The 14,854-nt window shown below is 38.6% G+C and overlaps 1 protein-coding gene across 6 annotated transcripts in view; it reads left to right on the top strand.

Moving 5' to 3' along the window:
• MYLK (myosin light chain kinase) overlaps nt 1–14,854 on the top strand; it is a 204,298-nt gene that overhangs the window by 117,914 nt on the left and 71,530 nt on the right. For all 6 annotated transcript variants that reach the window (XM_032189767.1, XM_032189771.1, XM_032189765.1 and 3 more), the window contains 5 exons: nt 45–182; nt 1,251–1,448; nt 2,598–2,844; nt 10,807–10,887; nt 11,248–12,152. In XM_032189767.1, coding sequence (XP_032045658.1) covers nt 45–182; nt 1,251–1,448; nt 2,598–2,844; nt 10,807–10,887; nt 11,248–12,152 — 1,569 coding nt within the window. The remainder of the gene's footprint in view (nt 1–44; nt 183–1,250; nt 1,449–2,597; nt 2,845–10,806; nt 10,888–11,247; nt 12,153–14,854) is intronic.

Here is a 14,854-nt window from a genome sequence, read left to right on the forward strand (position 1 = left end):
AATTCCAGTAAGAGATCACTTTTTTTCTCTTCTTGACTTCACAGAAAAGAAGAGCAGCAAAAAGGCAGAAAGTGCACAGGCTGTCAAGTTAAACAAGACTTTTGCACCCATCTTCCTTAAAGGCCTGACTGACCTCAAGGTAATGGATGGAAGTCAAGTGATAATGACTGTGGAGGTATCAGGTACGTAGACATAGAACAGGATTATATAAATACCTTCAGTCCTGCTGCACTTTTTGACATTCTCCTCTTCTAGCAGGTGCCTTTGTATTTGAAATAATATTTCAAGGAACTAGTTTTTAAAAAGTGAAAACTAGGATTGTTCTTCAGGGTGCATGAACATTGTTTGGTGTTTGGCTGAGGGAGCTGGGCTTGTTCAGCCTGGAGAAGAGGAGGCTCAGGGGTGACCTTATCGCTCTCTACAGGTACCTCAAGGGAGGCTGTAGCGAGGTGGGGGTTGGTCTGTTCTCCCACGTGCCTGGTGACAGGACGAGGGGGAATGGGCTTAAGTTGCGCCAGGGGAGTTTTAGGTTAGATGTTAGGAAGAACTTCTTTACCGAAAGGGTTGTTAGGCATTGGAACAGGCTGTCCAGGGAAGTGGTGGAGTCACCATCCCTGGAAGTCTTCAAAAGACGTTTAGATGTGGAGCTTAGGGATATGGTTTAATGGGGACTGCTAGCGTTAGGTCAGAGGTTGGACTCGATGATCTTGAGGTCTCTTCCAACCTAGAAATTCTGTGATTCTGTGATTCTGTGATTCTGTAATATGTTCAGACCTGTACAAGTGTTTCTTTACTGGAATAATCATCAGGTCGTTATCAAGTCCTGATGAACTAAAACTAAATCTCAGAGGACTTGTAATAGCCTTTGTTTTGAACAGGGCAAGACCGAATTCCTGTCAGCTGAGGTAGGATTAGCACTGCAGGAGAGAGCAGTCCTGGTATGAACTTTGATAATAGAAACCCTTGTCAGCTACCTTAGTGGTAACTAGAAATCATTTCCCCTCCCTATTGTATACATGCTTCCGTTATTCATTTGCATTTTAACTCTAATAAGACAGAACTGTTCTACATTGCACAGCATCAGCAGAGTTAGTGAAATTCCCGAAAGTTTTGAAGATGCCATTGCAGACAGGTGGCAGACAACAGCCAAACTTGGTCATCTTATTTATTTTTTTTGTTTTGTTGGTTGTGTTTTGTTGTTGTTTTTTGTGTGTGTATGTCCCTAATTTTCGTTCTTTGCTATTTTTCAGCTAACCCACCTCCTGAAATTATCTGGCTGCACAATGGGAAAGAAATCCAGGAGACAGAAGATTTCCATTTTGAGAAGAAAGGCAATGAGTACAGTCTGTACATCCAGGAAGTATTTCCTGAAGACACAGGCAAATATACCTGTGAAGCCTGGAATGAATTAGGAGAAACTCAAACGCAGGCTACATTGACAGTACAAGGTATAATGTTCTTCTCCACCTTAGGAAATGCAAAAAGGAAATAATTCTAATGTGCTGGAGGAGTGTCTATTTAAAGTAGATGAGTGTTTATAAGGTTTGTTGTGAAGGATACTAGGAGTTTTCAGTCTCCACATCTGAATTAAAAAGGATATTGAGCAGAAGCAACTTTAAAAAAATGATTTCACTCTGGAACATTATGTTACTATTTCAAAAATGCATTCCTGAGTCCTATTCCTAGGGACAGTGCAAAACTTCTGCTAAATGCAGCTTCAGATTATAATTATGAGGCTTACTTAGCTATGGAATTAATGTAAACCATTTAATGATGTTTTTCTTTCTAATTAAAGCACTGACTATTTGGAAAAGCTGTCTAGGAGCCAGGTATTTTAACATTAGCGGGCGAGGAACACATGATTTCTGCAATTTGAGAACTGCATGCAGAAAATTTGGCTTTGAATCTCCATGTATGATGTAAATCCCACAGTAAACACTGAAGCACCTCCAAACTTACCTTGACTTGTGTATTCACTACCTTCATGACACTAGACTTTGTCTAATCTTGCTGTAAGCCAACTATTTTCCCATAGCCATTACTACAAATAATTGGAGATTGATAGGAAGCTCTCATTATTTTTAGCATCAAGGATCTTAACCCCAGGATTTCAGCAAGCTGTGCCTTGAGGGGAGGGTCTGCAGTCTGTTGTCATTGTCTGCTCTGAATTCAGACCTGTCCTGAGGTCTAGCCTTAGAGTCAGTGTTATATCTTAAATGCAATTTTATGTAATTCCTAATGATTTATTACATGATCTCTGAACTAAACAGCAGTCAAAGTAATGTTAGTTGCCCTTAAAGCTATTCGTACCCGTATTCTCTATGGACAAATGTTCAAGATTCCTTTTAGGGCAACTTTAAAGTCCCTTTGTTTTGCCCTTAATACAAGTTTGGATTGAGCCAGTAAAGTGCCAAGTAAATGATTAATTTTAGTACTAACACAAGTGACTTCCAAAATTAAAGCCTGGTTTATTTTCAGATTAAAAACTTACACCCTGTATGTTCAAAACAACTTTGTTTTTCTTTTTTTGCTTCACCTGAAATTAATTTCAAGCTTGGCATTTTCTCCTGATTGTAAATTCTGTTTGTAAACTACAGAACCTCAGGATGGTATTCAGCCCTGGTTCATTAGCAAACCAAGATCAGTGACGGCAGCTCCTGGGCAAAATGTCCTTATATCCTGTGCCATTGCTGGAGATCCTTTCCCCACCGTTCACTGGTTTAAAGATGGGCAAGAAATATTGCCAGGAAAAGGGAGTGAAATCCTGCAAAATGAAGATATCTTCACACTGATTTTGAGGAATGTGCAGTCTCGACATGCAGGGCAATATGAAATTCAGCTCAGGTATGTTTGCTGTGAAGTTAATTCCATTGGAGCAATTAGTTATATTTACCCTCAAGCTGAAGTTCCCACCTGAACAAGAGTATTCACTTCTATCTGCACAAAACAGTAGAGTACTAGAGGAACTAAATATTTTGGAGGGATGATAAGATGTAATCAAACTACAAGAGGAAACACAAGAGAGGACAAAACAGTATACAGTTTCTCTGGGGATCTTGAAAAACAAAGCTCTGTAGTATCACTATGGGAAGTGATTTGAGTTTCTAGCAAGGGAAAACACAAACAACATCTTGATTTTACAGTTCTTGTTTATCCTTTTTAGCATTTCTCTGAATATTTGTAAGGATGTCTGCTTTCCATGAAACAGCCTGGGCAGGAAGGGCCATTCCACAAGATCATATGGTTTATAATTTAAGAGGAGAGAGTACTCCCCTGCCATTTTGGAAATGTTTGAATTTTATACAGAAACTGGAGTCTCCTTTTTCTGTCATATCTTTGAAATGAGGCACCTTCATGCTTTGAGCATCTTGCCATCCTAGAAAATTTGGAAGAGTTGTTTTAAAATTTATTTTATTTATTTATTTTCTGGTAAAATAGTAGTCCTTTAAATCAAACATCGGATTTGCTACTGCTTTCTTTCTAGAAGGTGCTGTCATGTTTTTCTATTTCTAATGGTGAAGGTTGGACTTAACAATGTAATTCCTGTGAGGCCTTAGAAAACCAAATGTACAACTTTAAACTGATGTTATCATTCTCTGCTATTTCTTGTGCATAGGTATATCGCCTTACTTGACTAATATTCATAACCTTTTATATTAAAATTTATCTGACCATCATGGACAATTGAATCTATTACCCTGGAAGAAAATTATCTGCTCTGCTCCACATGTTACTTTTTTAGGCCTTGCTGGATTGTCCAGTAGACAGTTTATCCAGATACCACCCAATATCACAAAACATTACTGTTGCAGTTCCTCATCACTTGCACTTGCCCTGTTTTATTCTGGTTTGTCTTTTTTTTTTTTTTTTTTTAGCAATTAAAAAGTTATCTTTGCTTCATATCCTTCAGATTAGTATAAAATTTGAAAACTGAGTTGTATTTTATTTTCTTGTAAATAAATTAATCTCATCTTCCTAACCTAAGGGAGGGGTAATGTATTTAAACCATTTAGCCCCTAAACATTGAGTTTGATTTTGTATAATTATTGTTTATTTTCCAACTAGTGTCAGAAACGGAATAAAATTATTGTCAAAATGATGGACATGTTACTGCATACATATCTAGTCCTAAGGTATGCTTCCATAGGCTACTACAGGCAGCCACAAAGTAGCCTCTGTATATTTTGGTATTGTTAGTTGGACAAGATAATCACTTTTCACCAGAACAGGGAGTTTTAGAAAAGTATAGCTGTTTTAATTTCAAGTCTTATTACTAACTCTTATGTAGGTAAAGCGATATGCAACATGACCTTTTTGCAAATAATCTCTTTAGTAGATTTAGACCCTTTCTACTATTTGTAATAACTTGTGAACAGACTCGTTACAGAAGAAGTGGCTTGTTCACAATAAGCTAAGGTGGTCAAGGGCATGTATAATACTGATTTGTGAAGGTTATGTCTACATACATCCTTGCATCTAAGAAAAGTCTCTTTGGAGATCAGTAGTGTTTCTAATACTCAGTATGGGATTAGCACTGGCGGGACTAGAAAAGATGGTTCAATTGCATTAAGGTTTCTAACCTTGCTAACAGGACAGGGCAAGCCATACTGTGAGTGTCACTACCTTCTACTTCTATGTATGTTGGTGGTTTCACTTGAACTGAAAGAGGATGAGGTATTTCATCAAAACTTCATAGATGAAGGAGGAAAAAGAAAGAGATGAACAAAGAAGTGCCAAGAAAGCTTTGTGTAGGACTTTGATGTGGCTGTCTTGAACAAGGTTGACAATGATTCAGTGTAGCTGATGATTACCCTGGCCAAATTCATCAATGAAGACACTTGTCAAAGTGGAGAGAATGTTATGACTGTACAATAGAACAGGCAGTATGCTTAGATAAGAAATTATTCCATAAAATTATTGGAGGAGAATTTTTTGGGGGTGGGAAGAAGTAAAGCAGTAGCTAGAAGAAAACACAGCTGATTACATGCTAGTTTCAGTTATTCCCTAAGCCCTTTATGAGATAGATAGCAGGGGATCCCACAAAGATCTGTGCATTCATGCTGTCTTTTTCTAATCCATAATGACCAAAGCTGTGTTGGAATTAGAGCCAGGAGAATGCTGATACCTCTTTTTACCCTGCTCTCGTTTGTAAAAATTCTGCTACAGTTCAGGGAACAGAAAGCCATATGTTTTTAGGCAATTGCTTATTGCTTATGAATAACAGAGAAGTAACTGCCTCAGGAATATTCCAGGAGCCAAATGTCAGCTGTATAATTTCATGTTTGCAGCAGAGCTAAAATAATTTTCAGCAGCACATAATCTTGTCTAAATAGCTGTTGAACTGCTTGCATTTGTCTTGAATACTTGATTGAGAATAGTTTATATATTCAGGAGCAGTCTTAACAGTACCTGAGAGTAGGAGAGCTGCATTTAGTGTCTTTCTCTCAAAAACTCCTACAAAGTCCATTAAAAATATGGAATAACCAAGAAACCACAAGTCAATTCAGAGAAGAATTTATACAGAAGTTAACAATACACAGTGGGATATTTTTAAACATAATCATTTTCTCTTCAGATGAAATGTGCAGCTCCTTTCATGTATTAATTTTAGAAGTATGTTGCATAGCTTCTTTCAGGGAGTCATTCCTTCTTCAACTCCCTTACTTAGTCTGGGCATAGTTTCATACCAGTGTTAATTGTTTTCCAATTTGTTTTCTCCATTATTCTTAAGTCCTAAATGCTGTCCTAGTGTCTCCACATCTTTTGTGTTGGCTTCTCACAAACTAAAACTCTGGTTTCTACAAGTTGGGTGTGATAAAGGATTTTCCTAGTTAGTTCTTTTTTCATCAGAGTGAGCTGACAAGGGTGTGTGGCCCAGCATTATTCCAGTGTGATCCATCAGTAACTGCTGGTTGGCTTTCTCTCTTTCCCTCCCTCAGCATCATTTAGGATATGTTCTTGCTTTGTCTTTTGCTGTATAGCAAACTGCTAAGTCTGACTTCCAAGAGGGCTGTCATTTTAGCTGCTCCTGGTCCTTGTTTTAAACCTACACAGACCTCTTATTCTTATACATTTCAATTTTTCATTTCAACTCTCTTAATAATGTTTCATTGAGCCTGTTATTGCTCAGACCTCCAGAAATGGTGTTGCATTTAAAAAAAAAAAAAAAGTTTCATGCCTGCCAAATGCCTGTCATACAGTTGAAGGACAAGAAATTGGTCAGAGTCTCCATGAAACCATCATAATTGAAATGGGAAATAGCAATCTGTTTTTATGCAGAAAACCACTGAAATCTTTTTCTCTTCCTGTCCACTGCATCCTTCTAATGATGCTAGCATCGGTATCCTTTTGTCCTGGTGTGTTTTTCCCATGTTCTTTCAGTCAGTGTGTACGTTGTAAGTACAAAGATAAGCAAAGAAAATGGAGTACTGGACTGAGACTGAGGTTGTTGAACAAAACCTTCATCTTCATAATGGCACAGGCAACACTAGAGATTTCAGAAATCCCCCTGCAGTTCCTTAAATAAATCATCTGCCTTGTTAACCTTTGTCTTCTCTGAAGCTGAGTATTTCTCTTCTCCTCATCTATCACTTTCCATAAAAGCTTGGTTAATGTTGATTAACCTTATTTAGAGATTTTGATAATGTGAATAAAATCAGAGGTAAACATTCATCCTATAAATCACTGGTGCCTCAAATACTCTGCATTTCAAGTTATATAAAATGTAGTTGTCAGATTACATTCCATTACGCCACAGTAAATATGGCTCTGTCTTTGTGTAAAATACTGTTTACAAACCTTGTTATCAATACATTGTCTATTTTTAGAAAAAGAAACCATGACCTATTCCCATTCTATTCTCCTTCTCAATACCCTAAAATGCAAATAAAATGAGTAATTTTTTCCAAGCCCTAAAGTGAGGCAAGTCAGTGGATCCTCTTTGAAGTCAATAGATCTGGTCTGTGTTATGTCAGCTAAATTGGTGAGCCAGTAGATTAGTTGTATTCTTTGGGGTGAAAGCTTCCTGGAACTTGTGTGTTTGTTTCTTTTGGGGCTTTCTACCTCTTTAACTACAATACAATGAGATTTTGCAATACCTTTGTATTGCAAAATCTCATTCAGACGCTTTACAGTTACCTGAAAATACCAGCTATAGCTAGGGACCAAATAATTTACTATTCTCTGTTCATTCTCAAAAAATATAATTTACTTTGCAATACTTGTTTCACACTTCATAGGTTAGTAGGAATTTTCAGTGTGTCCTCACGTTGTAGTTAACAGTGCATACCTTTTTTTCCTCTTCCTCTGGAGAGTGACTCCTAGGGACACACAGACAGTAAGTCTCATCTAAGGTTCAGTGGAAGTATTTGAGTAGATTCTGCCAAGAAACTAGTATTTCAAGATACTTTGAACATAAAAGCCATTCCAGGAAAACTGATCCCACAATAGGAGATGGAGCTATTTTTAAGATTGCTTCAGGCCTTCCAGCTGAGGCTTTATTTGTGTGTTTTTGTCATTGTTATTGTTTGTTTGTTTGTTTGTTTTGCTTTGCTTTTGTTTGTTTTTTTTTATTCCTTGACATTTTAAAGTTAAATCCTGTGCATGGGCATTATACAGAACAATCCTGCAAAATTCAACACTTTCAGACACATCTTTGTAACTACTAAGCATAACTTTTATTTATGTCTTACATTTTATTCCACAGTAACAGAGCCACTGAGATTTGTCTTTGACCAGGGGGTTGTTGATAAAATCCTAACACAGAGAACCTCATGATACAGAATATTGTTATTGCCAAGACCCAAAACAGCAGAGACCCGAAATACTTGCAGTAGTGCATGTATACCACAAAGCTCTATTTTTTTTTCTAACTGTCCCTATTTATCTTGCCTTGCCTAAATTCTGAAATTGCATAAATATTTACAAAGTTTCCAGAATTATTCTTGATTGAATTTAGCATCTAAATCATCCAATCCCTCTTAATTTTTCTTGGCTTGGTTCACTTTTTCCATCTTATGAAGGTGGGTCAATGCTAGTAACTTCACTTTTTTAGACTCTGCAACTGAATTCAGAAGACAAAATTATGTTGTCCCTTCTCCTAATACCAGTAACTAAACTCCCTCTGATTTCAATCAAAAGCAGGATTTGACCTGAGAAAGTTATGTTTTTGAACAGAGACATGATGAATAAGAGGCATACTCAAGGTTTATATCCAGTGGTCTAGTTTTCAGCCATTCACTTGAATCAGAAACCTTAACTAAGATCAAAAAACTACCTTTTGAATCATTTGTCTATCTAGGTACTTCTACTGTTGCCATAATTCGTATGTGTTTCCCAAGGTTTTAAAAATAGAGAGAACAAAATGCTCTCCTGCTTTCTTGCTCCCTCCTTTATTTTCCAAACCCTGTGAAAAAAATAACCTAGTTTAAAAAGGTCTCCCTTGCCTTCCTTATTTGTTTCTTTGTACATGCGAAGACTTTGCAGAGGGAAAGGTGCACTGCAGAAGTGGGTCCTGCAGAAATGCCATTATTCTTCACAGTTGTCAGGGTCACTTCAGTACCCCTAGATTCATCTCCTGGGAGAGTGCTGTCTCTGTTACTTTAACCTCTCCCACTGGTGACATAATTCTTGTGGGCAAATATTTTTGCCATACAGTCATGACAGAAGCTGAGCAGTGGTGCCTCCCTATCTGATGAATGCTATGAAATGTCTGTACTTCAGCTTGCATGGTCTCTTCTCCTTTGACAGCTTTGGATTGTTTTAAGTCCTTAAGAGAGAGTAGTTGGGCTCTAGGAGACTTATTGGAGGTAACTTAGAGTAAATGAGCATCCTGTTAATAGCCCAGCATTACTTAAGCAGTTTCAGAGTGCTTCCACTCATCTTAAAAGCTTCTGAGAATAAGGGTAAAGGAAAAAAATAAATCTTGAGTTTCAATATTTGCAAAAGGCAGCATTTTGAAATGAATCTGGACATTGTTTGAAGACAACACTGGTATCTTGCCATTATTCAGTGTCAATCAGTATGATGGGAGGAAGTGACACATGCACTTCTTTCTATTTATCTTGCCTCCAAATGGAGGTCAAATATAAGAGGACGTAAGAATGGCAGATCTCCAGCATAGAACTGACTTAAATGCTCCCTGCACTGACTTGGCTCCTGTCTTGCCATTTGGACAGTTTCTGTTTGGTACTTGGATGTTCTCTAGCCTTTTGTATTGAAGGAAATTAGGGTTATGTCTTTGAGGGCTGTTCAAATGGATTGGCATCAATAGCAGTTTCTAGTGTACATAGTCTGCATTTCTGGGGGTACGAAATGTTGAAAGTATTTCTATGACTTCTTGTTGTTAAGGTCTTAAGGTCAAATAAGGTGTATTCCTACCAGCAAGTCCTTAACTTTTCAGTCCAGTAACTTTGGTCAGCCTCCGCGGTTTCTTCTTGGTTTTAAAGGCTTGATTTCACACTGTGCTGACCCATTGTTTAATTATCTAAAGCAACAGAAAACAAGGGAAATCCATCTGAAAAGGTGATGGCACTAACTGCTATTATAAAAGTATAATCTTTTGCTGCATTTGTGTTAATACCCTTGCATACTGTGTGACTCCATTGCAAGTTGCAAATTATAGCTTAGTCACCCAAACAGAACAATACCTAGGAATCCATTTCTCTGGGCTATTTAAAAACAAGCCAATCAATATGTGTATGGTAAATTAACAGAAAGGCACTCCCAAGTCCATGTTTTAAAATTCAGAGCAAAATAGGCTTAAAGGTGCTCTTATTTAACAAGAGTCTTTTGAAAGGTGATCAGAGTTGGGAAAAACTGCATCTCTTTCCTTCCTCCCCCAAGATCACAAGTCCTTTGCTATGTTCAAGACATGTTTTCAGTAACAAAAAATATTTTTGTTAATAAGAAAAATCATTTGGGAGTTTGCAGTCCATTTGTTAGTTTATATTGGGAAGAACAAAAGTGTTCTCATTATTGAAAAATATCTCCAGTCCTTAATCAATTTAAAGGAGTAGGTCTGTGTGTTTTTAATAGTATTTCAGAGAAACAGTGGCAACAATTACAGAGCTGCTGCCTTGGGGAGTTAAATTTTGGTTTTGGCATCTTCTGTGTTAAGTGGAGAAGAGCTGTTTGGGGCTAGAAGGATGATATATATCTGTGGGAGGGAGTGTGCGGTGGGGGTGGGGGGAGCGCTTTGATGAATTCTTTAATGGGAGCCCTTTTCAGAAGGCATCCATGGTATTCCTCTGCAAAAGGAAGAATAAGTACTCAGCACCATATATGGTGACACTTTTATGTTTTTTAATATAAACATGCACAGGCTGGAGCAATCCATGTAGATGGGATTTGCTGATTGGTTGGGCTGTGGGGGAGGGAAGGAAATGAGACCCTGCTTTTAATATCTTAACATTAGGAAACTTAAGAGCTTGGGCTTGAATAAATAAACAGTAGGCAGAGTTGGAAAGATTTTCAACTTTGCAAAATAGCCCCTTCCTCTGCCTCGATTTTCCAGCTTTTGTATTTGTTTTCCTTTAGCTTGTTTGTTTGCAGCTGTTTCATTCTGTAAATTGCTTTGATTTTTGTTCATAGAGTGTGTTGTTCCCAGTGTAGACAGTCACAAATCAGGAAAAGCTATTTGAGATAGCTTGGCTCCATGTATAAGGGGACCAGCTCCACTCAGTCAACCACCACAATGCCGCCCTGTTTTTGAGCTGTTTTATTGCACTACCCAGTCACTTAGCTCAGGTAAGTTACAATCTTGGAGGGAGCAACCTCTGCTTTTCTGATTTCACTTAAACATTTCAGGAACCAAGTTGGAGAATGCAGCTGCCAGGTGTCTCTGATGCTGCGAGAGAGTTCAGCTTCCAGAGCAGAAATGCTCAGAGAGTGAGTATTTTTCCCAGGGACTTGCATGGGTGGGTTCTATTTTTTGCTCCGTTAATTCCCTGCCCTTACAGACCCAGGCTGGCTGCTGTTCAATCTAATCCCCAAATGTGACCCAACAAATTGTTTTCATCATACAGGCTAAGCACATTGTACCAAGCCAGAGTAGAGAAGATCTTTTTTTGTTTGTGCCCTTATATGGATCCTGAAGTCATCATTGATGCAATAAACTAATGGAGTGTGCTCCTCTAATCAACCTCCCCTTCTATAAACACATTTTGTTCCTGCTCTGAGATTGTTCCCTGACATTTTTAAACCAGCCCCTTTCCTGGCTGTCTCTTTCTTTTCTTTTTCGGATCATAGTGGGAGGGAATCAGCCAGCTCTGGAGAGCGAAGAGATGGTGGAGATCATGGTACACTAACATTTGGTAGAACAAGTGGCTTCAGAAAGAGCAGCAGTGAAAACAGAGCAGCTGAGGAAGAGCAGGAAGACGTCCGGGGTGTGCTGAAGAGGCGAGTGGAAACTCGGGAACACACAGAGGAGAGCCTGAGGCAGCAGGAAGCTGAGCAGCTTGATTTCCGTGACATTTTAGGCAAGAAAGTCAGCACCAAAAGTTTTTCTGAGGAGGAACTGAAAGAAATCCCAGCCGAGCAAATGGACTTCCGAGCAAACCTGCAGCGGCAGGTCAAGCCCAAGACCTTGTCAGAAGAGGAAAGGAAAGTTCATGCTCCTCAACAGGTGGACTTCCGCTCTGTGCTGGCCAAGAAGGGCACCCCAAAAACCCCATTGCCAGAGAAGGTGCCACCTCCTAAACCAGCTGTCACAGATTTCAGATCTGTGTTGGGCGCAAAGAAAAAGCCACCTGCAGAGAATGGCAATGCTGGCACCCCAGCACCAAATGCCCGCACCAATTCTGAAGCCCAGAATGCCACCCCCAATTCTGAAGCCCCTGTTGCCAAACCAGCAGTGAAAAAAGAAGAAAAGAATGACAGGAACTGTGAACACGGGTGTGCCGTGGTGGATGGCGGAATAATTGGGAAAAAACCTGAAAACAAACCAGCCGCAAGCAAACCACCACCAAGCAAGCCAACACCAAGCAAAGGAACAGCACCCTCTTTTACAGAGAAGCTTCAGGATGCTAAAGTAGTAGATGGTGAAAAATTGGTCTTACAATGTCGGATTTCCTCAGATCCCCCTGCAGCTGTCACCTGGACTCTGGACAGCAAAGCCATCAAATCATCAAAGTCCATTGTCATCTCCCAAGAAGGTAAATCAATTGAATTACAAGCCAGCTGTGTGACACTGTTATATCTGACTCTTGATTAATAATATTAAGTTTGTTAAAGGTAATGCAATACTTTATTTAAGTCCTGTGCCAGTAACTGTTTCCAGATGCAACTTTCTTGTTATTTCAGTGGAGTACACAAGGAACAGTATGTTTGACATTTCTTGCAGATTCTCCTTTAACAGCCTGCAGATGTAATTTTCATAAAGTTGAACTTCTTGCGTTTTTAAATGCTGTTTACATTGCTGATGCTGTTTAAGGAGCTGGTACATGACGTTTATTTAAGCTGAACTTTAAGGATTTAGAACATGGAAAACAGAATAATATTATTGCTGGTTTACAAATTCTGATTTAATTCTTCTGTATGTTTAGTATTTCAGGTTTTTTATTGCATTAAGAAACACAGAAGCAAAGAGGGGTAGTGTTACAGAAGGAAATTATTATAAGTTTAAATTACATGTTTAATATCAGAGTTCAGAATTGATTTATAGTCTATTTAGTGTCCTCCCACAGATGTTTTTGTTGTCCTTACAGACACTGAAGTACTTGTCCACCAATGGCATGATGACTTTTACCTAATTTCAAAACAGCATAGAGTTTGGTAAAAGTCCTCAGAAAGAGCATTTACTGTTGTCAAATTGAGTGTTTTTTCTTTATATTCCATATTCTGAGTAATCAAAATCCACTATATTAGTTTTGTATGAAATAATATTAGTATTGTATTTAACGTATATTTGCCTTGGGCAAAAAAAAAATAGGAAGGATAATACAGAAGTCTTCCGTACTTCATTTCATAAAACACTGAAGGAATTATAGGGAGAATTACATTGTCCTACAGATTGTCAAGGTACGATTCTTACTCTGCATGTGAACTTTTTTTTAAAATACACAGAGCTCCACATTCTTAACTGTGAATCATGCTTCATTTAATCTAGAGCATTTTCAGTGTTATTATATGAAAATCAAATGAACACACATGATGGTTGACCACAACCGGTGAATTCTTAAACAGTGATCCAAGCACTGAAACATGAGGATTCTTTAAAGTAGATGCAGTCAAAAACATCGCTTTCTTCAGACAGGAAAAGAAAATTACCTGGGTACTGTATGAAGGGGATAACAATGTAAGCAGATGGGGAGAGGGAAATGATAGCAGGTGCACTCTGTCTGGATAACTGTCATTTACAAGAGAAAAAGTTGAGAGGAGGAAATGCCATCCTTGTGAAAAGGACTGATGGGATCAGAAGGTAGGAAACTACAGTTTAATAAACATTACAGTAGACGAAGCCCATGTAGCAAGGTTTCATGAGTTTTCTTGGAGTTGCACAGAGTAAAAAGAAATTATGCACTTCAAAGTTTTGCTTGCCCTCTCAAAGTATGCTAGATAGAAAGCATCTCTACTTGACAGAAATAATCCAGTTCTGAGTTGTGGGGGAGCCTCCTAGAGTGCCAAAGCTTCAGTGATATGGTGCTGCAGAAAGCTCTTTTCTGGACTAAAAGAAGCTGAGTAATTGACTGTTAACAATACCTGAACTCATATTTGCTTTATAAAATGGTACTGTGACTGCTCAAAGAGGCTGTAGAATTTCCCTCCTTGGAGGTATTCAAAAGCTGCCTGGACACGGTGCTGAGCAACCTGTTCTAGGTTGCTCTGCTTGAGTAGGGGGTTGGACCAGAAGACATCCAGAGTTCCCTCCCAACCTCTACCTTTCTGTGAAAGTCCAGTAGAGTTGTGTTTGTTGTACTGGAGTACAGTGACGTGATACTGATGCACATACATGTTCTGCCACCTGCCTGAGCAGGGTTATGTGACATGTCCCACCCAGGTTGCCTGGACTGGGTGGCACTCCTGGATCATGGCACAGAGCTGGCATTTTGTCAGGATGTCCCACTGCAGCAGTGCTTTCCATTGAGGTAAAGAATGAAGGTCACCACTGGATGAGGAATCCATTGTTTCAGGATGTTGTTGTTTTTTCAGGGAGTGAAGTAACTGTCTTTATGTTTGAGTTTTACCTGCCTTATTGCACTATTATCTTGCTTAGGTAATTGTTATTGCCTGTACTTAGAAGTTATGCTGTCTTTTGCACCTATTTGCAGAGTCTCTAAAAAGAAATACTACACAGGGAAGTAAATGCTGTGGTTTTCTCCTTTAATGGAAAGAAACAGAAAGAAGGTTACAAGTATTTTTTATTAACCTTATTACATACCTTCTGGTACACTGAAGGGATGCATTGCACGATGGTCAGTTTAGTTTTTTTTCAGCCAGTACCTGCTAGCTTTGACATTTGGAGAAGGACACGTTGCTGCTCTTCTGCTGTGAGATGCTTTCATGACAGCTGTTAAGAAGTTAACTGCATATGCATGATTCTTAAAGTAATTTCCATTTTTCTCAGAAGTTGATTTTCTGTTTTCCCCTAATTAGGAGCATGTAACTAGTTGAAGTAACCAAGAGAGAAGAAGGAATAATTAGAGCTATAGACTAGAACAGAGAAATAACAAATTCATGATGAGTATCAATAAATATTTATTGATAGAGAAATTCTTTGTATGGGTTAGTCTCACATAAAGTGTTTGGAGCAGCTCTGAACATAGACAGCAACTATATAACTGGATGCAGTGCTCAGTAGCCCAGTGCCAAAATCCCACATTCTGTGTTTTGCCCAGAACACTGCAAAGGCAGCTTG

Source organism: Aythya fuligula, chromosome 6 (assembly GCF_009819795.1).
Source record: "Aythya fuligula isolate bAytFul2 chromosome 6, bAytFul2.pri, whole genome shotgun sequence".
Taxonomy (NCBI): Eukaryota; Metazoa; Chordata; class Aves; order Anseriformes; family Anatidae; genus Aythya; species Aythya fuligula.